The sequence below is a fragment of the Dermacentor andersoni genome, chromosome 4, assembly GCF_023375885.2.
Source record: "Dermacentor andersoni chromosome 4, qqDerAnde1_hic_scaffold, whole genome shotgun sequence".
Lineage (NCBI taxonomy): Eukaryota > Metazoa > Arthropoda > Arachnida > Ixodida > Ixodidae > Dermacentor > Dermacentor andersoni.
In genome coordinates this window covers 41,896,127-41,921,550 of record NC_092817.1, presented here as the reverse complement: position 1 = coordinate 41,921,550, position 25,424 = coordinate 41,896,127, and the positions used below count along the sequence as shown (strand labels likewise).

General features: G+C 44.3%; 1 protein-coding gene across 5 annotated transcripts in view; it reads right to left on the bottom strand.

The window, feature by feature from the left end:
- The window catches only part of LOC126536992 (uncharacterized), a 426,514-nt gene that overhangs the window by 10,497 nt on the left and 390,593 nt on the right, over window positions 1-25,424 (bottom strand). For all 5 annotated transcript variants that reach the window (XM_055073633.2, XM_055073634.2, XM_050184076.3 and 2 more), the window contains 15 exons: window positions 25,310-25,424; window positions 19,458-19,618; window positions 18,322-18,424; window positions 17,201-17,252; window positions 15,651-15,764; window positions 14,281-14,388; window positions 12,194-12,325; window positions 10,317-10,436; window positions 7,109-7,245; window positions 5,733-5,955; window positions 4,817-4,900; window positions 4,628-4,735; window positions 3,765-3,897; window positions 1,023-1,156; window positions 105-419 (listed from right to left, as the gene is read on the bottom strand). The exon at window positions 25,310-25,424 is cut by the window's right edge and continues 5 nt beyond it. In XM_055073633.2, the coding sequence (XP_054929608.2) occupies window positions 105-419; window positions 1,023-1,156; window positions 3,765-3,897; window positions 4,628-4,735; window positions 4,817-4,900; window positions 5,733-5,955; window positions 7,109-7,245; window positions 10,317-10,436; window positions 12,194-12,325; window positions 14,281-14,388; window positions 15,651-15,764; window positions 17,201-17,252; window positions 18,322-18,424; window positions 19,458-19,618; window positions 25,310-25,424 (2,039 nt within the window). The remainder of the gene's footprint in view (window positions 1-104; window positions 420-1,022; window positions 1,157-3,764; window positions 3,898-4,627; window positions 4,736-4,816; window positions 4,901-5,732; window positions 5,956-7,108; window positions 7,246-10,316; window positions 10,437-12,193; window positions 12,326-14,280; window positions 14,389-15,650; window positions 15,765-17,200; window positions 17,253-18,321; window positions 18,425-19,457; window positions 19,619-25,309) is intronic.

Here is a 25,424-nt window from a genome sequence, read left to right as displayed (position 1 = left end):
ACACAGCTTTGAACACTGCACTTTGTGCACACCTTAATGTGTTATAGAAACATGTGCAAGCAAACTGCCTTTTACTGTCACGCTAACAGCAAGCCCACACTTACTTCAAGTACAACAGGCTCTTCCTCCTCCTCTTCATCGTCATCGTCCATGATGTCAAACTTGACTGATCGTTCCTCCGAGTCATCGTCTGCTGTGGAAGACGCAGAGTCCGATGCTTGCTGGTGGCCATTGGATGTGAGCAGCAGGGAACGTTGTTCCATCTTGCTGGCACCGAGAACAGGTGAGCGAAGAACCCGGCTCGGGCTGAGCGGCTGCAAAGGACTTGTCTCATTCATGTTGTGGTCCACCGAGTTGGACAGGGCCACCAGAGAGCACTGCTCCCGCGAGCTGCTTCGCGACATGCCGCGGTCCGGAAGCTGCAGGAGAAACGAGTTTGAAGAAATGTGTGGGTATGATGTTCTACATACCACACACTTTCTTGACCAACTTTTTTTCTTTTCTTTTCCTGCTAGAAAGTGTGTGCTATCAAAGAAAAATGAAATGCAATCAAAAGTGCAGGCAATCAATCAGTCACATTCTGTGCACAATTTATAGGCCACTGTTGGATTTATTGGGAAGGTTCATGCTTTTTCACAAGTTCTGGTGGCCACTGCTGACAAATCAACTATTTATGAGCTGATGTCATGTCACTGAATCATGTGGTAACAAAAACTTAATAGTAAATTGCTGTGCTTTGTTGGTGTGAAACTTAGGTGAAGGCGAGTGATAGTGTAGTATAGAACAAGTCAGCCTAACACGTGCAGCGTAATACGGAACTACCAACTTGTGTTCTTCACGTTAACTACTCAACCTTTATTACCCCAGTGCTCACCTTTAGCCGAATGTAAATTGTGGATTCCTGTACAATGATTGCATCTCTTTGTCACCCACCCCCCCCCGCCCGTCTTCCCACCTGGTAGCACCACAATGACAACGCAGCAGAGCAGAGTAACAGCTACTGCGAAGCCTTACAAGCTTACCTCACAGGGAACATAAGCTGGGGGTGGCAGGGCAAGGTCCACGCTCTTCACCACTGGGCCATTTGGAGTCTCCTCCGAAGGTGCATAGCTCCAGGGTGTTGGGCACACAATGTGAGCTCCATGGAAGCAGGGAGCTGTAAGATTGCAACACATTGTGCAAGGATTGTTTTCCACCAACAGGGCACTTATTTCACTTGACTACAGCAAGTGCCCAAAGCATGTAACCAAATAAATATCTGAGCACAAATGCAACAAGCTGCCATATCACTGCCTATAAGCATTCAGCTGAAAAAGTCAGTACTAGTGCTCGAGATGCCAGGTGATTTCTTGTAAGCATCAGTTTTCAAAGGCCAGTGATGATCCAGCCACTTTAAGATTTGGAGCAATTTTTAGAGCAGAAAAAATGTCGTTCTGGATCAATTTAAGAGCAACTACACCAGCATTTTGGAGCAGTTTCAGAGCAGAAAATTTTTTTTTCTTGGAACACTTGGAGTACTACAGCAGTAATCTGTAGCCATTTGGTAAAGCTTGTTATTACTGTGCAATCAGTGAGTGCTGCTCAACAGTGAAGCAAGATACAAAGCCAACAGCGACATAAAATTACAAATGTGCTAGAACAATTTGCGTTGTCAGGCAGAAGACAAAAAATGATGGCAAATGTCTTATGTGCATTCCAAATGACCGATACGCTTTTATATGCTTTACTGCACTAGACAAAATGTGCATAACGCCCAATAACAATGCTAGAGACTATGTATCTATGAATGCCACCAAGATGAGATGCCTCTGTACGGTGTGTCGCAAAGATGGCGATAGCAGTGAAGAACAACGTTCGTACCATCGCGTACACTCACTTTCGTTGTGAGGCGCTTTGTCGGCTTCCTGTGGGTCACTTGGCTTCATTGAACAGATACTGGTCGATTCGGGGTAAAACCTGTTACTTTTGTCACCGATACTGCAACGACCTTTCGAAGCACTACCGATTAGGCCTAACGGCCAATGCAGTGTGAAATAACGAAAATTGGCTGTTGGCTGATGTGACCGGAAAGCTTGCCACTAATATGTTCGTATGAGTGGCTAACCGGCGATTGGTTCCAAGATCATGCATAGGTGTTTTCGAAAACCATTGAAGCAGGCAACTACTGCAATCATGCAGAGAAGTTTGCAGATTAATGAAAAGTTCCAAACTGCATGTGTAAACGTGAGAATCCGTGTGCGTGAACATACATATGCAATACGATCTGCATGCCTTCCAGTGGCTAATCGGTCCTATACCTTTGCACACAGGCTCTGTTTTCGTCGCCAGTCCCTTTGTCAATGTCGGGTATAGCAACTGTTTCGAGTGGAGTTGATGACCCGGACGACTCTTGTACCAAGACAGGCATGCCTCATAATCAGAGTGTTGTTTCGTCACGTAAAAGCTCCAGAATTAAATTTTTTTGGTTCCGAAACCAGTTGAACACTCTGGTAACGCTGTGTCCAATGCATCAAATCCAGCCATGTATTTCGCCAAATATGCGAAAAATAGAGTAGTAGATAACCAAGTTGCAATATTAATTATTTTAATGTCCACAAATCTGTTCGTATAGTTGAATACAGTCAACGTACAATTTTTCAGACTCCCTAGGGGCCGCAAAAACATTAAAAAACATGTATCCGTGCCTTTTACTGCCCCCAAGGGCTCAAATCGCCACAGGCATGCCCAAAATCGCCCTGAAGGCCTGCCAGTACACTTATTAAGCGTATCAGTGCTTGTACTGTGACAGGAGAGAGCGGGTGCACGTGTGAGAGGGTGGGTGCATGCGTGAGAGGACGAGTGCACGCGTGAGAGAGCGGGTGCATGTGGGCACATTGCATGCGGGCATACTGTGCCCCGTTACAAGTGCCCCTTCCCACTTCTAATGTGCTTCACCGCAATAATACTTCCTGTATGCTTCACCGCGTAACATTTCTGTATTGGGAAGAAGCTGACTTTCGGAAACCAGTCACAAGCTTTGAAGCCATCGGTGAGGAGTACAAAGGCGGAGTCGGCGCCATTGCTAACTGCGGCGAATTTTCTTGATAAAAAACATGGCACCAAACAGCAAGAAGCTAGGCTTAGCGTTGCCGCGGCAGTCGCTATGGCTGCCAGCGGATCTGCGTGTGAGAGTGCCTGTTCGAGGCGGCTTGATAATCAAAATGACGGTGGTGGTGGCTTCGATTAAGGCCATTTCAAACCTGCGGTCATGGCAAAAAGCCCGGAAAATGGGACAGCGAAGGGTTTTTGCGTCTGCAATTTCAGACGTTCTTATACAGTGACTCTATGAGGTACCGTGGTGGTGCCGCGAAGGCGTCTGGAAAACCGGGTGTCCGGAAAATCGGTCGTTGATTGTAGTTGCGTAACCTTAATGAAAACATTGCATTGCCGAGAAAACACAAAAATACCGCACTTTTGTGCAGTTGACACAAATGGCACTCGAGTGGGCGCAGCCAGGAGCAGGCAAGCCGAATTGGAAAGAAAATGGCGCAAATGGCGCAGCTGGACCACCATTGAAAGGCAAATCACGTTAGATGAATCGGATGTTTTAATAGCTAATATTAGTGGTGAAAGCTCAGATGCAATCCAAGGGATGAAAGGATGAAATGAATCAACCAAGGATGAAATGCATATAGAAGCTTGTTGGCATTGTGAAATCGAGGTATTGAAATCTGACAAATGCGAGCGCACACAATTTTTTTTCAAACCAGTCCGCACTGACTCACCTGTCTCGACTTTCCAAGGATCCTCTGTCTCCCAGTGAACAGGAAGGTCCCGTGATGCCAACAGCTTGTGGTACCCCTTGAGGATGAATACCAGCTCAGCTGTCTCGTGGTCATCAAGTCCAAACTTGAGATTCTGTTAAACAGCAAAAGGAATTATTTAGGAGTGGTATCATTCTTGTGTAGAGATGTGGCGCAATGAAAAGAGCGGACAGCTCGACTGCTGCTGCCAGCATGTGGAAAAGCATGAAAACAAGCAATCAAAAAAGCAATAAAAAAGAAGGAAAGGCCTCTTGGGATGGCTGTAGAAATATAGGCAGAGCTGCCTTGAAAACTTCTGCTGAGTCCCATAAAAATACCATTTGGTTTCTCCTGCAACACATATTGTCATGTTATAATGATGGTGCAGAACAAGGAAATAACATTACTCAAAATAATGAGCAATGCATCTAACACTTTATTGGGTGAACTCATGCCCAGAAAGTAAAAGAACACATAAATGCCAATGATAGCGGTGAGAGCACAAATCTCACAGCTTATGCCAGACTGGTATCATCATATCATCGTACAATCCAGAGCGATTGCTGGTCCTCATGCAGATTCAAGAATGTACAATGTTCGTGTCATACATGCAGTTCAATTGAAGATCTTCCTCATCATAGAATTCATGACAAAATTGACAAAGCTCTGTACACAAAAAATGCATCATACACAAGGGCTATATCCTGATTAAAGTGACAGTTCGGCAAAGCAGTCATAAGCAAAAAGCCAAACAATGACAGGTGACAATAGAAATGAAATTCTCATCTGGTGCACATCAAAAACACTGACATTTTCTCAACAAGTGATGAGGTAAAAGCACTGACCTCTTTGTCTGGGTCTTTGATGTTGATTTCAATATTGCAGACAAGGTCATCATCCCTTGTGACTGTGACAGAGGACACCTCTTCTATTTGAGCCAACGTTACAGGTTGCTAAAAGAAAGGAAAGCAGCAGGTGAGATTCTCACGGCGTTTCTTGACCACTCAAAATGAGAGGAAGGTCTCAACACTCACAATAGGCACTGTTCCACGTGCATTGTTGATCTGGCTGATTCCGAACTTTGGGCTTATCATTATCCCTGTCTCCGTGTTTGAGTCCTGTACAGCATGAAAGAAGTACCAGTCAATCACCGATTACAACCAAGGTACATTAACAAGACAAATTTATGGCTAAATGCTTTTATTTATCTTTATTTGGACTGGTGCATGCTTTCTTGAAGCTAAGTATTGTGTTAGGTGATGCCCCATTTAGCTGCAAGCAAGTCGGTACCATTCCCTTAAACAAAAAGCAAAAATAAGGAAGATAATGAAAAGGGAGGCAGCAACATAAATTGATACAAAGTGGGCCCAATTTGAAGAAACTTGGCAGGAATGTAACATATACAGGGTGATCCAGCTAACATGCACCGGGTTAAAAAAAAAAGTATTTCAATGTGAATGACACCTACTCTATGTTAACAGCCACCTAAAGAAGTTGCGAGTATTTTTTCGTCTTCAGCTTAATTGAATAATTTGTAGCGATTAAATATCTCTATGATGATCAATTGTAGATCCAAAATGCCAATACAAGGTTTTTATAGCAGATATGAAAGCCTTCATTTCAGTTCTGTGCAATGTGGTACCATCAATGTACCTCTTCTTTCCCATTTAAAAGAAAGCCAGCAACAATATAGAACAAAGCTGCTGCAGGCTATTTCTTGCATCACACAGCAGCATTGCTCGCAAACATGCTTGGGACTTGTTAAATATAAGCCCAATAAATAAGATTTTAAATATTCATTTTGTTTATTACGTATCTCAATTACGATAAATGAGTTTCGGTGTTTCCTTCATGCATGGCTTATGCAGAGAAATGCTGGAATTTCTTTAGAGGTCTACGAAAGTATTCATTATAAACAGTCGGTGTCACTGCCCAGCAAGTACACTATACCTTGGTGCTTGTGGCAAACACCTTGGCACCATAGCTGGAGAGCTCGCTGATGACCTTGAGGTAGTGCAGTTTGGCCTGCAGGGGTGTGAGCTGCTTCTGTCCAGGGGCGCACAGTGCTGCCTGGTTCTGCTTGAGGAAGTGACTCAGCAGCTTGCGCAGCTCCTTACGCTTCATTGTCTCCAGCAGCGAGCCAGGCACAAACCGCTTGAGTCCACTCTCCCGCCTGCGCAAAACAAGGGGGCTTGCAATGTGAGCCCACCGTACAGAGACTCGACACGCATTCTCTCTGCTCTGCCGCTCTACGGGGTACTCAGACATGGTCATACTACATGGTCCTACAATCCCACATGGTCTGAAAGTGTCTACAACTGTCACTGTCAATTTTACGCACAAATAGAGATCACATTTTGAACAAGAAGCAAACAATAGTAATGCCAGTTAGTGCTCCTAACAATCGCCTATTGGTTTATTGCACATCTCTAGGTAAGAGTGCCTGTCATACATATAACCACAACCGAGAATGTTTTCGGAGCATGAAATATGCAAAAAAGTTAAATTCTGTTTGTTTCACCAACTTGGAAAGTTTCGTGGATACTTCTTCTTCATATGACTAGGTACCACTTTTTAAACCCCCATTTCAGGATGAATGGTGAATTCGCAGACATTTTACTTTTTAGCGACTTCTGTACTCGGAAAACTTTTGTGGTTCGCTGTACCTTTAATGTACATTGTACTAAATGACCATTGAAATCTGCAAGCCTCACAGGTTTCATTGCACGAATTTTCACAGCGGGGCCACAATTGAGCTTGCAGGTTTCAATGGCTGTTGAAAGTGCATGTACACATGGCTATAACAAAGGGAGCACTAACTGAGAATGCAACAATGGCATGGCGTCACAAACTTTAAAGTAGTCAGGTTTAGAGAACGCACATTGAAAGCTGCCCACAAGCACTGGCACAGGCAGGAAACCAGGCAATATCACATGAAAAAGTGAAAGAAAGACGCATGGCAACTCTGCACATAAGCACTGGTATCCAGAACTTGGCAGTACCTAATGAAATTGCTCGACCCTGTGATTTTGGTAGCGCGGACTTCAGTAACGAGATGGAACCGGCTCCATTGTCAGTATGTTTGAGGGTCATAAGGTGCTGACAACTTATTTTAGCGGCGAATTTGGGCAGACAACAGATCAAATCAAGCTTTATTAGAAAAAGCCACTACACAGGCTTAAGCATCACCATAACCCTGTACATTTGGCAGGTACAGGCAAGAACAAGAACAGACAGACAACAAGCAGCAATACTATCTGCGTTGCGCTAATTATGTCATGCAGAGAGAGATGGTTACAGAAGAATAAGGGGGAGGCGTTGCTTACTCGACTGACTTGATGGTGACCTTGCCCTGGATGCCACTGCTGAGGGCGTGCAGGTGGATGTGCAAGGCGGCAAGCTTGAGGGCCACATCGTATTTGAGTTCGGGAGCAAACCTCTCCTGAACCATGTCATTGCAGCACTGTACATAAAGATAGAGGGTACAGAAAAACCATAAAGACTCCATCTACAGACCATGTTTTAACAACATGCCACTATAATCGTACCGTCTTCACTCGAGAGTTGGCACAAACGTGAGCAGCCGGATTGGTGTGCCATGTTGTGGGACACAGTTTAACCACAGAAGACACAACGCTATTGTTGCAGTAACTAATCATATTCTACTTATCTGCTGGTGCAAAGCGTCAGCAGCCATGCAATAAACATGCAGTCCCTCTTGTTTTATATCTCTTCAACAAGAATAGCCATGTAACGAAAAAAACATTTCGCACATTGTTGTTAGACAAAGCGTCATAAAATGTCGCTACCAGCATTGTTACTGCCATTCACTTTCCACATAACCTTATATTCCCTTAAAGAGTAATATGTACAGGGATGAGATAGAACTCTCTACTGTCTTCCTTTTCAACAGACAACAGGAAACAGACTAAACATTCAGTCAAATTCAAGCAAGTCAAGCAAATTCAAATCGCCACAAACATGTTGTAGTGGGAAGCAGAACAAAACGGGACTGTTATACAAATTTTATAATGGACCTTTTTCCAATTCTGCGAAGTGCATGTGCGTACCCTCACCCTAGCTACATTCCAAGCTGTGCCACCATTACCGCAGGGCAGGTGTGCGAAGAGAGAGCGTCGTTCCTTGCATGATCCGCAGCAATTTCCTCAGCTTGAGCGACTGGACAATGTTTTTTATCGTGTTCGAGGAGAGAATATTAGTTAAAGGAAACACTTCAGCAGTTCGTGGAAAATATTGCAAGTGTTTTTTTCGACGAAAGCGAGCAATAAGCAGCGTCTGCGACGAGTCTCATGTCTGACATTTGCACAAACCAGCATGGAATGTTGAACGTATTGTACTGGTATGGTGCGCATGGTCAATTTACTAAAAAAAAAAAAAAAACTATGCCACGTTACAAGTGAGTCATCCCATGTTTCTTGCTGAGTGAGGCAAGCCAGCATTCTGGTAAAAGCACGACACCAGCATTTTGAACATTTGAACTGCACTTGCTGCCCTACGACTTATTCGGAAATCTCGGCAATGTTTTAATCCAATGGATGTATAATGCAGGGCTCTTAGCATTGGCTGAATGCGTTAGCACTTGCAATGGAACTAGCTGTACGGTTACGTGGAGTCAAACAATAAGAGGAATGTCGCCACACAGCCCATCGGAGTGCATCGTACGAGACCAAAGCGACACACTCGTGGTGCCGCATTATACACAACTCGCGAGTTTTAGTTTCTTGCAGGCAAATTACATTTTACGCGCTTGACAAAACAATCTGTTGCATCCATTTACCTATTGCTCCCCCCCATCCGTACCATGCCATATGATACATATATCTCGAGATAAAAGCAACAATTGCCCTGCAGTACACCTGCAGTACGTGCACAGAACTTTTGCACGTTGTTTGTTCATCATGATGAGCTGTTTGCACTGCCCGTTCTCGGGAAGCATGTGAATGCATGGGCATGTTGACCACCTCCTTCACGTCGAGCCACTGCAAATGACGGTCGAGTTTATCCTGAAGAAAGTCCTGCCGCGACGCATTTGACGCTTGTACATGTCTTCACTAGTTGTCAATGTACTGGCAAAGCTGTTGAAGAATGAAGGCTGGCGCATCTCTCAAATCTTGGTTACATACGACCTGCTCATCACATCGGCATGTTTCCTTCACGTCGGTAAATGGGAAACTGTGTTATTGCTACACGTGAGCAAATATGCACGCGCTAGAGCAGGACAATGAGAAGCTACTTCAACAACACGAGCGAAAGAAAAGAAGCAGGGACGGCTGTTGCGAGAGCCTGCTTGGGGAAACCCTATGCCTCTGCATAAAGGCAAGAAGCAGCGAGAGCGCGCGTGTCTTGCCTGTCAAATTTAGTTGAAGTGGTGGCCACTAGAGGGGCCGCTTACTGGAAAGATGTCCATTGCAAAACAAAATTGAAGGAGAAAATTTTTAGTGCTCGACTGAAGTCCCATCCTCTGTGAAACTTTTTATACATGAGCACTGGTTGAATTTAGTATCCGAGCCGCACGGGGCAAAATACATTTGTGGACACTGCCATTGTGAAGCTCAACACTGGTCCCTACACTGGCTTAGCAGAAGGCAGGTGTCACAACACATGCGTGTTACATGTGCACTGAAGGCTTTGAAAAGGCTAAGAAGAACAGACTGCTGCTGACAGGCATTTGCAATGGGAATACAGTCGATTTTGACAACAATCACAACTCCACAGGGGACCTTCAGGCTCTTCTACACAACATGTTTGTGGCAGGCAATGGGTACCCAAGTACACAGTGTGCCCCAGCTGTGATATTTTATTACTGATGCACTATGTCACATATCATGGCTGGTGCTTTCAACTTTGGTATGCTATTTGAATATGCTCTCACAACGTCAAAAAATAACGATGTTTTTAAAGGCTGCACAGGTGAAACATAACAATGAAGTGAACAGCCTCTTGGACTAGCCTATAAAGGGCAGGTTTAATTGAATGAATCAAGTTTCTGCATTCCTATTTACTATGTAGCATAGTAAATGTATCAGACTGACCACATCACGATGTCCTGGTCAAACATACAAACGTCTATCACTTTGAAACATTATGGACTGCTGTTGCTTCTATTTGGAACTAGAACCAGGGACTGACTGCCATTTTCTTTCAATCAGAGCAAAGGCTGGCTTTTAAACAGTCATGTTTAAACACGATAGAATGCGTGTGCCAAGACCAGCACCAGCTGTAACCAGATGGCACACATAATCAGACGACACCAACCAGCGCTCGATGCAGCACACGACATCCTCTCAAGATATGCAAGGAGCGAGCAAAAAAACAATACCACGTTTAGGATATTCCAGCTCGACTAAATGGCACCTTAAGCATTTCCCTAGAGTGGCCTGCTAGATATCCATACACTAACACATTTCAAAGCCTCATATGATAAAGAAATGGGAGCCAGCTAAGAAACATGCATTATTAATGGCAAGTGAGGAAACAGAACAGATTGGCGACATCACAAGCAGCTATGCTCACCTGCATGAAGAGGTACTCAAAGGCAACAGGATCCTTTTGCAGCAAGTCGTAAGCATCAAGCGGCACGAAGGCAACTCGAAACAAGCACCGCAAGTGGTGAGCACCAGGCCTTGCTGCAATCTGCATAACAGAGAAAAAAATGAAGATACTGGGATGACTTTGTTTTTCATGGAAATATGAGAACACTGTGCAAAAAGAACCAGTCAAGCAATACATCAGATGGCCAGGAATGAAAAAAAAAAAAAAGCAGCAGCAAAGTTCTGTTGATATGCTTTTACATAATTGCAAAGAAATAATCCAGGAACCCGGAAAAGGTAAAATCCAAGAAGCCATTTAAGTGTTAAAGGCAGTGCAGTTGTAAACTGTTAAATGATTTAAAACATTGCTTTGAATGCATGAAAGGTTTTGCACTGATATTAATGGTAATAATATCTCCTTGCCAAAAGTTTTGAACGTGCTTACCTCAAAAATGGCTATAATGGTGACACACACATGACAAACCTAACGACAGTGATCTCGACATTTTAGTGGTCATTCTCTGTGAAATAATTAAATAATAACAATACTAAAGAACTCCTTCCATAGTCAGGGTCTTGACACTGGCAGCCACGAAGCCTTGACATAGCATACAAGGGTTTATTGGCCAGTTGCTTGCCTTTAAGTTCACATACTACGTGACGTCTTCAATTTACAGGATGTTACATATTCATTGCCAAAGCCATGAGTTGTGCTGATTAACGTTCCCAGGAGTAGGTTTACTAAACATACACAAACACCCAAGAAAGTGGATGGGAAGACGGCTGTTGCCTTAGCTCGATGGTAGACACACGTAATAGCACACGTAATGACACATGCAATGCAAAGGTTGTGGGTTTGGTCCCCACCAGCAGCAAGTTGTCTTTTCCTCCACTTTATTTTCCCTTTTCATTATTATTTATCATTGGCATCATTATCTTATTTATGGCCACTGCAAGACGAAGGCTTCTCGTAGCTATTTCCAATTACCCCTGTCTTGTGCCAGCTGGCCCCATGCTATGCCTGCAAATTTCCTAATTTCATCACACTACTTAATTCTCTGCTGTCCTTGAGTGCTCTTCCCTTCCCTTGGCATCCATTCTGTAACTCTAATGGTCCACTGGTTATCCGTCCCACGCATTACATGCCTTGCCAAGCTCAAATTTTCCACTCTTAATGCCAAATGGAATATCTGCTACCCCGATATACTCTCCAATTCACATGGCTGTCTTCCTGTCCTAAAGTTATTCCTAACATTTTTCGTTCCATCGCTCGTTGCACGGTCCAAGGCAAGCAAATAATACCAGGAACGTCTGGTTTTATCATTATTTATATACTGACATGTGTACTTGTTTATCGAATGACTACATTTCATCATCTAACAAATGTTATCACTCAGCGCAGGACGCGCCTGCATGTATCCAAAGTTTCTGGAATCTTAGCAATGGTTCTATCCGCTGTTTGTTGTCACCATACCTTATGTATTCTGATTGCATGTATGTGCAACACAAATGGTGTAGAAGTTTCTGGAAGACATGTGGGCACCAGCGATTATTCTGGAACGTACGATGGCTCCATGCATAAAAGCCAACGCGCTTCACCCGCTGACCAAATTTTCACCAATCGCCGACTGTGTTCGCCGCTATCATTGTACTTTCGAGTGTAGCCTGCTTTTAAGGGCACAGGTTTGACCAATAAAACACTAGTTTTGCTATACACAGTTTTGCTGCTTTCTTCACCGTCACTACCACATGACAATACGTATTTCAATTCAATAATATAGTTGATTTCCCCTGTGGTTTCCTTGGCTTCATGTGGTTAATCCTTGTATATTATGGCACACAAGCATGGCAGAAGCATACCTTTGCCAAAGAGTCCTTTGGATCGAGGAGAGTGAGCTTGTTCCGACGAACTGACTTGATGTGTTCCACTACAAGGCCGAAATGCTCCATAGCTTTCACAGAGAGTTTCTCTTGGAGAGAGTTGAGGACATCCTGAAAAATAAATCTAAGGTTACCTCTCAGCTGAAACTGCAGTCCGTGGACTGACCTATGGGAGTACCCTACAAAGTAGACAACCTTCTTGAAAACTGAAGGTCTTTATTGCCACAAGGCTATACATAAGGAGCACATATGCTTATTCAGTACTCTGCATAATGTAAACACTTTAGTCACAACTGGACCTTGCCTTGAGAGGAGTCAAGCTTCGACCAAAACAACACTGTAATGAACATTTTTCGAGAAGCATGTCTACTCCTTGCTAGTGTGTGTGCAAAATCATGGCTTTATCTTTCACTACACTACTTAATTTAATTTCATTTAATTCAAACTTCTATCATAACAAAAAAATGATCCTTGGCACCTAAGAATTCGTCAACACAAATCAATCTCACACAATATTCAGTACATGTGAATTGATGATCTTGAGTTTGAAGACTTCTGTTGTTCATAGCTCCAATCACAATGTGGCAGAATTGGAGTTCATAGTATGACCTCTGTTCACACCAAATACAAGATATAGTCAAACCTCAATACATCGAATACGAATATATCAAATTATTGCGTATATTGAACACTTTCTATATCATCTGGAAAATCGCATGCATTTTTTTAATTTTTTTATTTCAAACGGGGTCGAACGTAATATGGATATATTGAACTCTGGCACCCGAGACTACATGCGCTCTGTTGACATGTGGCGAGCTTTCCCGCAACACCCACGAAGATAGCGGTGGCGTGATGGCCCTTCCCAACTGCTGCCCACACATTGATCATGCCTAGAGTGCCATTTGAACGTAGCGGCATACACACGCGGCAGCTTTGCTAGTTCGACAACGTCAAGGACGCATTGCATTTGCCGCAATCTGCGCCTGCAGCGCCTCGCGAGAACTGGCGATTTGCATTTGCAAAGACGCACATCAGCGCGCGCTCACTGGGCTCACTCATAAGACGTCTTGGAAGACGCTTGTTACTGACAGCATTTCAAAATGATTCGATTGACGGACATGGAGATCGCAGAAAGTAGCGGCCAAACGAAGACGCTGACGAGGTTGATCTCGCAAGCACTGATGTTGCCCCGCTCCCGTCTTCCACTGAGGCTGTAGCTGCTTTGGCCATTCTACGCCGACACCAGCCTATCGCTTGTAGATCGTTTAGATGTGGTTTAGACTATGTTGAAGTCTCCTTGCTTCAGCACGCAGCTGCCGATAAGAAGCAGACTACACTGCTGCAGTACTTTCAGCCAAATAAATAAATAATTTGTGTGAAGCTTCAAGTGAGTATTTACTGCGCCACGGTTGGGGTGTGATTGGGGATTGTTGTTCGGAGCGCGCATTCAGTTGTGACGCACGCGATTGGCCTAGACCGCGTGCGACTGGCCTGGACCGTGCCGACTTCGCGTGTCGTGCGCGGTCTAGGCAAATTGCGTTCGGTGCAACCGAACATGCGCTGCGAACAACAGTCCCCGATCGCACCCTTAGTTCATTGATTGATTTGCAGAAGTTTTTGACGCGTTTTTTACGTGACTTTATATATCGAATTCTAGCTATATCGAACTATTTCATGATCACCGCACTGTTCAATATATCGAGGTCCGACTGTATATCTAGTCAGGAGAAAGGTATCACGAATGCCACAGTATGCACTGAAATTGAGATTACTCATGCGTGAGGTAGTTGGTTTATGCTGCACAATGAAGGTTGATGAGCATGAATTTGAAATATTGAGACAAAAATGATGACAGTTCCCTTTCATTTCCCAATTATCAAACTTTGTTGTGTTGCACCTTTTTATGCATTGGAACAAAGTACTACAAATTATGTAACACTCCAAGCTTGTACTAAAGATAGAAAGTAAACTTGAAACAAGGTCTGTCATCGCTGACTGGCTGAATTGTGCCCCATAGTACCACAAATTCAGAAAGCATAGAAATCCATGGAAGGCTGGCTTACCTGCACAGTAGTCGAGCTGTCATACTTGAAAGACTTGGTTTGACCATTTTCAAGAAACACTTTCATAACATTGGGCAGAAAGGGAACGCAGGACTCGAACGTAGATGGCTGTGGTGAGGAAAGTGAAAAACCAGATGTGCAAGTGCATTACACACCATGTTTGTTATTGGTCAAAGAATAGCCACTTATAATAACACTCCAATACGCTGGAAAAGATATGTATATCAATTTATGAGGGCTGAGAGAGGATCAACAATTTGCCTACTTATCGCATGTCATGGTATTAACATTATTAACACCTCATATGATTGTGATAAGAATCAGAACCTGGAACACGAACGTAGCTGACCTAACTTCTGTAGTTTAACTAGTCGAAACGAAAATCAACTCGCCTCCATGATGTGGGCAAAGCAACGAGCTGAAATTGCAATGAGCAGTAATATTGGCTGCTAAGGATACTGAGCTATACATAGCATAATGTTGCACCTAAATGGTTTACTGCAATGCAATGACGTAATGTCCTTGAATCTATGTATGCGTAATGTGCCTTTAACAGAGAAAAACACAAATCATTTGCGACGTGCTTGCTTATCGGTAAGTTTTAAGTTTACTGTTGATGTCAACTGATGAGAAGCTCACTCAAAAATTTCAAAGTTGTTTCAGTTTATTGATTGGTGAAGATGTGCTCTGCTTTGAGCAAAGCATGTGTCACAAAATGCAAAGTCATATCGGTACAGTGTAAGTGCAAGCAACTGATGGCCATTTCTACATTACACTAAATAAATATTGTGGGAGGCGGCGCCAAGAGGTAGCCGCCATGGCCCCGGTTTATTCAGACTGACCAGCCATGGTGCAGTGAGATCTCTGGAGCGGCCAACACTGCCGCCGCTCAAGTCAAGAGCGCAAATATGTTTTATTCTCGCGCTACCTGCATGTGAGCCCATCTTCTACACTTGCTTTGGAGGCGATAGTCGTGCCGCTACAATATCAGTCTCATCACTGCATGCATCACAGCATCAGTGTAATCTAAAACCCTTGTCATGTTTTCTTTTCCTTGCTAAACCACTGTGAGCTGCTGTTTGCAATGCACAGGAACAAGGTCTCATCAGACGACATGTCGCCTTTAACCTCATTGCTTGGTAGAAAAATTGTAATGAGAATTTTGAATGCTCTGAAACTTTTGTAACATTTTGTCTGAAGTAAATACTGTTACATTATTGCATGTTTACTGTCATTAGCATGGTTCTTAGATTCAAGAAATAACGACAATATTCCTAGTATTGCTTTAATGCAGAAACTTTGCACATACAATGTTCTCAGAGGTTTAACCAAGTAAAGCCTCCTGAACATTAAAAGAATGAACAACTTACACAATAAAGAGGTGAACCATTGATGACAACACCTTCCGCAAAGCGAACCCTTGATGGATTCGTCTTTAACTTTGCTTTCTTTGCTGCAGTTAGGAGGGCTGACTTTCGTGTTGCCTGCAAAAGAAAAGAACACAGCATGAGCACTGTGAGACTACTCACACAGGAAGTGCAAGTCACAAGCATAATTATATTGGTGAGAATGCTTCGTGTGAAGCTTGTTGAATGCCCTGAATCTACCAGGTGTTTTTTTTAACTGCATTGAATTTTTAAAAGTGGGCTATGGCATTTAGCACAATTTTATCTTTGGAACTAGATTACTCGATGAGTAGGCAGTACTTCTATAAGAAATCAGAATGTTTAACTTCATAGTTAACATAATTACACTAATAAAGTTTTTGAATACTTTCTTTACGGCACATATCACAATTTATAAATCACCAGTGAGTTTGCAATGCGCATCCACTTGGAACTAATTATCAGGATAACAAGAGTTTCAATATATTAATTTTCAAAGTGTGCGATGAAGTTCATTCGTTCCAGTTACTATCATGCTTCAATGCATAAAACAGTATTTTCATAGAAAAGTAAGTGAAACAACACTGCATTTCTACCACAAGTATGACGGCGCATTTCTCGAAACCAGTGGCACCCTCTGAATTTGTCCCATATATGCCTTGCAAATTTGCTAGCTACAATTAGTAAACTGCAATAGGTGTTGTAAGTTAATTATTAAGGCTGATTAGTGCAAATTCTGTTGATTAGTCAATTACACATTTGATTACTCGTGGAAGTAATGTACACTTCACTAAGTAATTTAGTTTGAGGGTTATAATTGTGCTACTACCACAGGTGATCTTAAAGATTTTCCTGAAGCTTAAAAAAAAGAAAGAAAACACCCTGTATATTAAGCATAGGCGACAGGCACATCTTTTTTAACCTTGTGGAAGGATTCCTCCTACAAGTTTCCTCACCAAAGCTCCTGGGTGATAGCACTGGTTGTAAATACATGACAAGCCAATCTAGGCTTTTCTTACTTTCATTTTTCCTTTTAAATAACTATTATTTTTAAATAGGCTTTGTTAACTTCAATTACGTTTAATAATTGACTTCAATAATGTTTAGACCCATAGAGATTCCCAGTCAGTTCATTTAAGTTTTCTTTCTGATAACATGAACACACTTGTGATGCCTTCTTGTGTTTATGTGTTCTCTTTAATTGCAATCAAGTTAAACACAGAAGATTTTGACACATAATGGAAGCAACGGCTGCTTATTCTTACTTAGAAATTACAATAAACAAGAAAAGCTGCAAAAATTCAAGAAACTACACCGAGAGGCATGGCATCTACAGGAAATCCTACTGAATTTGATCGCAAAAGGGCACAAATGTAACAGATGTCATTCCTTAAGTGCAATAAACAATTGGAAGCAGATTGATGCATTGATGCACTGGATAATAAGTTATGAGTCAAGCAAAAATGATAGGTTCGTGATATTAATACCTTGTTTTCTTCAATACTGAAAGTATTGAGTATGAAAAGCAGACTTACATTGTTCACATGAGGTTGACAGACGACCAGCTTAACAGAGAGCTTGCATGATCTGAAAAGGTACAGAAATAAATAAATAAATGAACACTCAATCGGAAAGCTAACCGACACACTGAATTTGCACGAATATAACCACAGGCATGGGCTTAAAAGTTGGATGTTTTTTGCATATCCTGGCGTGCCACGTGCTGTAGTGTCGCGCGTGCTCCCACGGGACCACCCACACATACACTGTGGGCGTGTATCGCGGACACAGATAGTCGAGCGCGCATTATGCTAAAACGTTCTTACAGTGGAGTGGGCGTTCCGACTAAGCCCCCTAAATAAACCTCTACTTCCCACTTCGTATCTGCTCACGGTCTCTTGGAGACGCGCTCTGGCCCGACCACTCACGCGCGTTTGTATTTTCAGTGCGACGCCGGAAATCTGGCTTTTCTGTAGAGCTAGGTTGTCTGGTGGCTGAGCGTGCTGCACGAAACGGGGACGGGATAAAGCGGTATCGCGTCATATTCACGGCGTGGTTCCGATTATAGGACGAAGTAATTTCTCTAACGCGCCGATGTTGCTACATGGGCTTGGAACGCTATTAGAACACAAAACGCCAGTGTGTTGCAGATTAAAACAACAACAACAACAAACTCGCAATTTCGCCAGAAGGGCGACGAACTGATAGCGATAGCAAGGTATTAGATGACTACACAAAGCGAGGTTCGTAGATTTATTCGGCCGTATAAATTGCAATAATATATATGGAGAGAATTTATTTGCCAGGTCAGGCAGGCGGCAGAGACAGTGGGGCCCTGGACTGTGCAAAAATGTGAAAAAAAAATCAGATTGAAACTGGGGTTTCTGTGATAAGGGCAAGTTAAGGAATGAGCTTGAAAAAAATTTTTTTTTGTTCTTGACAAAAGAAAAAAGGAGCGAGTTTAGTGACCTTGGCTTCAACTCAACAATTCGGAGTGTTCTGAATGCAGAGAAGGAATGAACTAGAAACAAAGACGCGCAGTGGTGTGTCCTTCTTTGCAGCATTACCTGAAGGTATGGGATCTAATCAGTCTGATATCAACATTATTACAAATATTAATCTCCAGCAAACCATTCTATATTGAACTGGCACTCACTTAACCAACTCAATCACGTGCTCCCGGGGTGCATTCTTGACATCTTCGCCATTGATGCCGAGGATCTGGTCCCCAGGCTGGAGCTTGTGTTCGCTAGGACCACCTTCAGGATAAGACAGGGCAAACTTCATTGTTCAAAGTTGCACGCTAAAAGTAAAACGTGTTCTATACTAATTACTAACACCATTGCAGATATAGCATTTGAAAACCTTATCAAAGGCTGCAAGGAAAAAGCAGCCAAAACATTATTCTGTCCCCCCTTCCAAAACAAAGTATCTACAGAACATACAAATTTCATGTGAACAAATGAACGAAATGGCGCAAATTCTTAGTTCGATGGTGGTATCACTAACTTACTAAATAATGATAGTGAGGAGATGCCACAGTACATGCAGGTCCAAGCTCGTTAGGAGATAATAAGTGGTGCTCTGTAATACTCGCAATGACGGCTGCTGCCACTGTTCTAACCAATACCTTGCAAACCAAAGCAGTCATCAGTGGAAAGAAAAAAAAATATTTGTTTCTAAAATCTCCATTCCTATGTAAAACAATGTCAAAAGTATAGACTTATGACGCTTCATACACCATTTTAACTACCCTTTCTTATTTTCACCACCGCATAGCTTGCGACAAAATAAAGATTCTTAGGGTACAATTGGTTAACCTTGAGCGAAGAGAGATATATATTCACTTGAAACGCTTTTTTCGCTTGAAGCCTGCCCCTGCAACCACTAGGAAACATAAATATAAACACGTATGTATCAAGAACAAATTGCCGCGTACAAAAAAGTTACAACGTTGTTCAGAGGGGCGCGTTCGCCGCAGAACACCCCTCGCAACTCGCTCGTAGTGCACACTTCGGGAAGGACAGCCTTCCCCTTCTCCCGCCACCCTCTCCCTTTTGGGAAGCTGCGAGAGAGGGCTCCAGCGGCTTTCTCGCCGGCGCTCGCGCCGCTGGAGGTTTGTGCATAAAGCCACCTACATGGTACCGAGAAAGACGCGCTAGTCATAACGGCGCTTTCCGCAACAAGATTATACGCAACGAAACAACACGCGCCACCTACATAGCTTCACCGCATAACAAATGCACGCCACCGAGCACATCGTTCATTTGACAAAGCGTATCCCACACGCACCTTCCGTCACGAAGCGTACAATGACTGGCTTCTCACTGCCGGCCACAAAGCCAAAGCCAAGCTGCGGGTCCCGGAAGAGCTCCACTTCTCTAGGAGACGGGGGCGGCTCTTCCTCGTAGTCCTTTCGAGGATCCTCGTAGGTGGTCGTCTTGCTCACGTGACTGCCAGGAAACATTAAAGGTGTTACTGAGGTTTCTACAACACTTTGGCCAAAGTCGAGTATCCTAAGTTAACATGCATCAAATTTGGTTTTAGACTGCAAAAAAAAAAGCAGAAAGAAAAACGGTGACATGACTTATTTTCCAGGCTGGTTTCTAAGAAAATTCCATGGTGCGACGAGAGCAGTCACAATCAGTGGCGTAGCAACAGGGGGGGCCGGGGGGCCGTGGGCCCCGGGTGCAAGGGGCCAGTGAAGGGGTGGGGGGGGGTGTCATATACGTCTGAAGACGCCCCTCTTTCCGCCGGCAACACCCGGGGAGGGGGGTGACAGAAGACCTATGGGCCCCGGGTGCCAGACGACCTAGCTACGCCACTGGTCACAATCCAGCTGGAAAGCCGCAGTGGTAATGCAGACTTCAACACACGAATGAAATCCGCACATAGAAAGATAATTTCATTCACGGTGTCTATACATAGAGACGCAATATACTTTTGAATGTTCTGACTAGTGATTACACGAAAAAAACGTGAACATGACGCTGAATGTAGGCGCAACCCTCTACTAGCTACAATAAATGACATCAGTCATTTTAGTACATATGATAATCGAAAACAAATTAAGGTAATTTAAGAGGCGCGCTACCAGGTTCGGTGAGAAGTTCCCTGTGCTTCAATGTACCACTGCTGTTAACTGACATTCTTTCTTGCATCAGAAGGCCCTCAACCCTATAATAACAAGCGTGTCTAGTTGTAACACTTGTGTAATAACTACTTGTAACAAATATTTCAGTTTTGCAAATAAAGTCAAACATATTCAAATACGAATAAAAAGGAGATGCATACAGAAACAAATGTTTTCACATATCCACTTCAGTCACGAATTATGATCGACTGTCGATGCATTTCTGTGAAACACAGGTGGTGCTTGAGACTCCACTGAAAGATAATCAAGGTGGTAGAATGACTGAGTATTTTATGACGAGTCATGATCATTACAGAGTAACTAAATATTTGACTATTGTAAAGTCAGTCATGCTACGTTTCTTCATAAAAAGGATTAAATCCCCCACTCGAATTACATGCACAAGTTATTCATTGGCCTCAAGCATTCCAAGAGAAAAAAAAATTATATATATTTTTCAAGGTTGCCATCGACATGCCACACATCAAGTGTCACGTAAAACATGGTAGTGCCTTCACCAAAGCGACACTCTGTAACGATACATATCACTCAGAAACAAAATGGAAGTAATTTAGGTTATCAGAATGTTCCATTTACCCTAAGCTTAATGTTTGTGCTCTATTCCTTGCTACCACTTCACAGAAATGGCAAATATAGCTCGCATCCACAAATGTGGATGCCGTGACTGCAGGGGATATCAGATATTTTTATCAACTGATAGCAAGCTCATTGGTATGAGGCCCGAACTTTGTCACAAGTGAGATTCTCAACAGCTGGTGGTCAATCACAACTGTACTGACATACTCCCAGCCCGCGCACACCTCAGTGTTTCGTTTCATTGCTTTAAAGAGTTTATTTTCGATGAGGGACACCCGCATCTCGGCGTCAGCCAACACTTTGTTTTTTGAACTAAGCCTCTTGAAAGGAACGGCGGCAGACTTCCTTTCCCGTTCACTCCTCAATACGTAGGTCCTTTCTGTTTTCGTTCTCCTCACACAGCGCGTTCTCCCCACGGACAATTTTAAACATCCTCTTCGTCAACTGTACAGTCAACGTCCGATTTTTCGGACTTCCTAGGGGCCGCGAAAACGCCCGTACAATCGGGCAGTTAGAAAAAATGAACGCATGTCTTTTACTGTCATTAAGGGCTCAAATCGCCACAGACAGATCCAAAAAGGCCTACCAGTACACTTATTTGGCATATCGGTGTTCGAACTGTGACAGGAGATGGCGGATGGACGCGTGCATAATTAAGGAATAGATGGTGTGTCCCGTGACAATTGCCCCTTCCCACGCTTGTTACGCTTCACCGCAATACTTTTGTGTATGCTTCACCCCTTAACATGTCTGTATTGAGGCGAAGATGACTTTCGGGAACCGGAATTATGCAACGCGCCATGCCTTTTCGAGCTTCGAAGCCAATCGCGAGGACCACAAAGACGGAGTCGGTGCTATTGCTTACTGCGGTGAATTCTTTCAATGAAAAACACGGCGCTCAACGGCAAGAAGCTTAATAGCGAAGGCCTAGCGTTTACCACGGCGGCGAGGTATCAAAACGGCCGCAGTGATGGCTTTGATTAATGCCGTTTCGGACCTGCGGTCACGGCAAAAGGTCTGGAAAATCGCATGGCGAAGGGCTCTTCCGTCCGAAATTTCAGACTTTCTTATACATTAACTCTATGGGTGATGGTGCCGCGCAGCCGTCCGAATTATCGGGCATCCGGAAAGTCGGTCATTGACAGTACACTAGCAACTCCTCTAGCCGACGACACGGCGTCAAAAGACAATGCGTTACGATCCCTCTCTGTTACTCGAGCCAGCATTATCGCGACTTTCGTTTGCTTTCAATAAAATTAAAGCTAATTTTCTCTGATAGAAGCCCAAATTCCCTGAGCTTTCCCCGAGTATTTCCAGACTATTCAATATCCCTGAGAATTCCCGGTTTTCCCGGTTGGTAGTCACCCTGTAACAGCATCGCTAGCGTAATCCCAAGACGTGGGTTCCTAACACACCAGCGGCCAGTTGTTCTTTCATCCAATTTAATTTGCATTTATTTATAATTTCTTTAATTCAATTAATAAGAACAAGCAATTTCCCCTTTGATGTCCTTGTTTGTTGGATTCTTTGTTGTTTATTGTAATCCTGCAGCACTGTGTTTTGTTTAGTTTGCAGTGTGTTCCCATAAGGAAGACTGTTCTCAAACAATCAATTTATATTCATTTATTTGCAAAAAGAAAAAGAAAACTGCATATTGCATTCTTTTAATAGAAAAATTCGGAAGGCCCGAATACTCAGCAACGTTTCTATTTATACCAGATCATAATTATTATTGTCAGTTAAAGGACAAAACAGAGTCAAACGTAAATGATGCTGGATTGCTTTATAAGAGCCTTGGAATTCTGTGAGAGCCAGTTAGGTAGCATGGGACGTTATTCAGACCAGATAAGTATACAAGAAATCATGGACTGTTTCTTAACTACATTAACTTTCAGCAGTGTGGATAAGCAAGGCCACTACAATGCTAGTTCCGATGGATATGCTTTGCGCTTTAAGAAAAGTGACTACTCCAGTGCCGAAGAAAGACTACACAAAAATCACTACGCGGTAGAATGAATTTCCATTGGGCAACACAAGCGAGAAACAAAGAATTAAGCGAACCATCATGATAAAACCTCACATGAATGACAAATTATGAGCACTGCATGCTGAGCCGCATAAATTTCATATATTGTTCGCTACAGTCGAGACGGCCTACGCTGGCTTTGTATGAAAACGAAAGTTCCCTACCATCAAATGCTTTTCCTCACAAGAAATATTTTAGTACGTTGCCCAATATTCTAGTGGCTATTGCATTTCGTTGCAAGAAGGCAGTAAAGGTGCATACAAACTGCGCGACTATAGCCTATAAGCGGTAAAGCGCATTTCCTGTTGAAAGAATAATTACGCCCACGCCTCAGTGAGAACACTAATAAGCTTCCCTACTATCAGCTTCCACAACTCTTCCGACAACCTACATTTACGGATGATGGGAGGAGTTCTCGGAACAGAAGGCGCGAAAAAAAAAAAAAAAAAAGGAATCTCCGTGTGGCTCGAGCACGGTGAAAGTAACAGAAAGTGCTCGATTTCTGTGGCCGGCGCGCATGCCCTGTCGAGAAAAGTTCCGAGAGGGCAGCTGCACTTGGTGACGACCGGAGATCGATACGTCGGCGGTAACATAGTGAAGGGGCCGTCCCATAATCAGGCTTGGCACTCGTTTTGGCATCTTGGCGGCATCGAAGTAGGTGAAGGCGCTATGGCCCCCAGGCAAAAGATGTGCGGCGGAGCCTGCGGAGCCTATTTTCCCAGGCTTCCTCGATTCGATCGGCGCGATTGTCTCGCGCATGGGTTGAAAGGGGAGAGGTGGAGAGCAAGATAGAGAGAGGAGGAGGATCTCGCTGTTTTCCCGTGGCGGATCTTGGAGAGCGACAGGGCAGTGATGGATGTCCAGCGCGAGCGTAAACATTCGCCGACGGACGGGAGGACGTGGCAAAAGGGGGGTGGGGCGCGAATAGGATTATGCGACCAACTCGGTGGCAGCGCAGTCGCCCGAGTAATGAAACCAGCGGGGAGCGCCGTAATGAGTATCGGCACGAGAGAGGGAGAGGGATAGATAGAGAGAAACAGTATTAGAAGGTCCTACCGCAGGAACAAGCCGCGACACGCTTAGGCTTATTGGGCGAGCAAAGACCGGTTGACTGAATGACGTGCCTCGGGATCACCGAAAGTGGGCCCGCTTACCCTGCTCTCGACGGGGTGGCGCTATAACGGTGTCCGTAGGGGAAAGGAGGAGGGAAGGATGGAGAGCGAGTCAGAGGGAAGAGGGGTGTCGAAGCGGGCTGGCAACGTGTTAATCAGCGCCAGCCTGCATTCGGTCTCACTTAACCTCCCGCGGCTCGGTGTGGAAGATCGACGCGAACGCACCCTTGCGCCGGGGCGAGTGACTTTGGGCATTGGTAGCGCGTTCTATCTACTTGATAACAAGGCGTGCGAGGCGATGCGCTTGGAGTGTGCATCGTCATTTAGGAAGGCCGACGGCCCCGTTGAAAGTAATATTCTGACTAAAAAGAAAAAAAAAGAAAAGAAAGAAAGGAAGTACGGCGTTATGTCTCGCCCCACGGAGTACCGCTATTCAAATGTATGGGATTTCAGCCCTACCGAGTGACGTCACCACTCAAAGCCCGCAGGCCTGTCTTGGAGGTTCTGGAAACGGCAAGTGGCATGACGTACCGCTAGATTAAAATCACACTTTCTGTACATGTACAAAACTTAAATACTGCTTTGTATTTTGTACGCAAGGCCAATAGCATCCATTAAGTATGCTTACCTGAAACTTGCTCTTGTCTAGGGGGCGATCGTCGGCAGTGGCGTAGCTAGGGCGTCTGCCACCCGGGCCCATAGGTATTCTGTCACCCCCCCCCCCCCCCCCCCCCACCGGGTGTAGCCGGCGGAAAGAGGGGTGTCTTCAGATGTATATGGCACCGCCCCCCCCCCCCCCCCCAGCTGGCCCCTTGCACCCGGGGCCCACGGCCCCCCGGCCCCCCCTGTTGCTACGCCACTGATCGTCGGCCATCGCAAAATGTTTACTGAAATTCAGCAGGTTTTGTAAAGGAAACTTATTTAAGGTGATAAAAGCTCAACGGGAATTCTTTATAATGTCCACAATCATTACTGTAATGGATGGCATGGCGCACATGTCGAATCTTTCTGGCGCACAGCGTATCTTTCTGCAGTCTGCGCTGTCCACCATGTTGGACTACGCGCCGATGTGAGCTTCTTAAACGACGCGGAATGTTGGACGAATACAAGTGCCCATTGGGCGCGACATCGGCCCACTTGGCAGCAGACGCTCTGCGCACGTATACGCGCTCACAAATGTGTTCTATACAGTGACGAGGCGAAGGGGTTCGCCGAGCAGAGCCCGAAATTCGCGGCGCTCGCGAGAAATGCCGGGCGCAGCATCAGCAGCACTCACTTGATGAAGTACGTCCTGCCGCTCTTGTCGACGGCCGCCTCCCAGCCGTAGGGCAGCCCCGTACACGCCGAGCTCCACGAGTCCACGGGGGGCAGCCATGATGACGTCCGCGTCT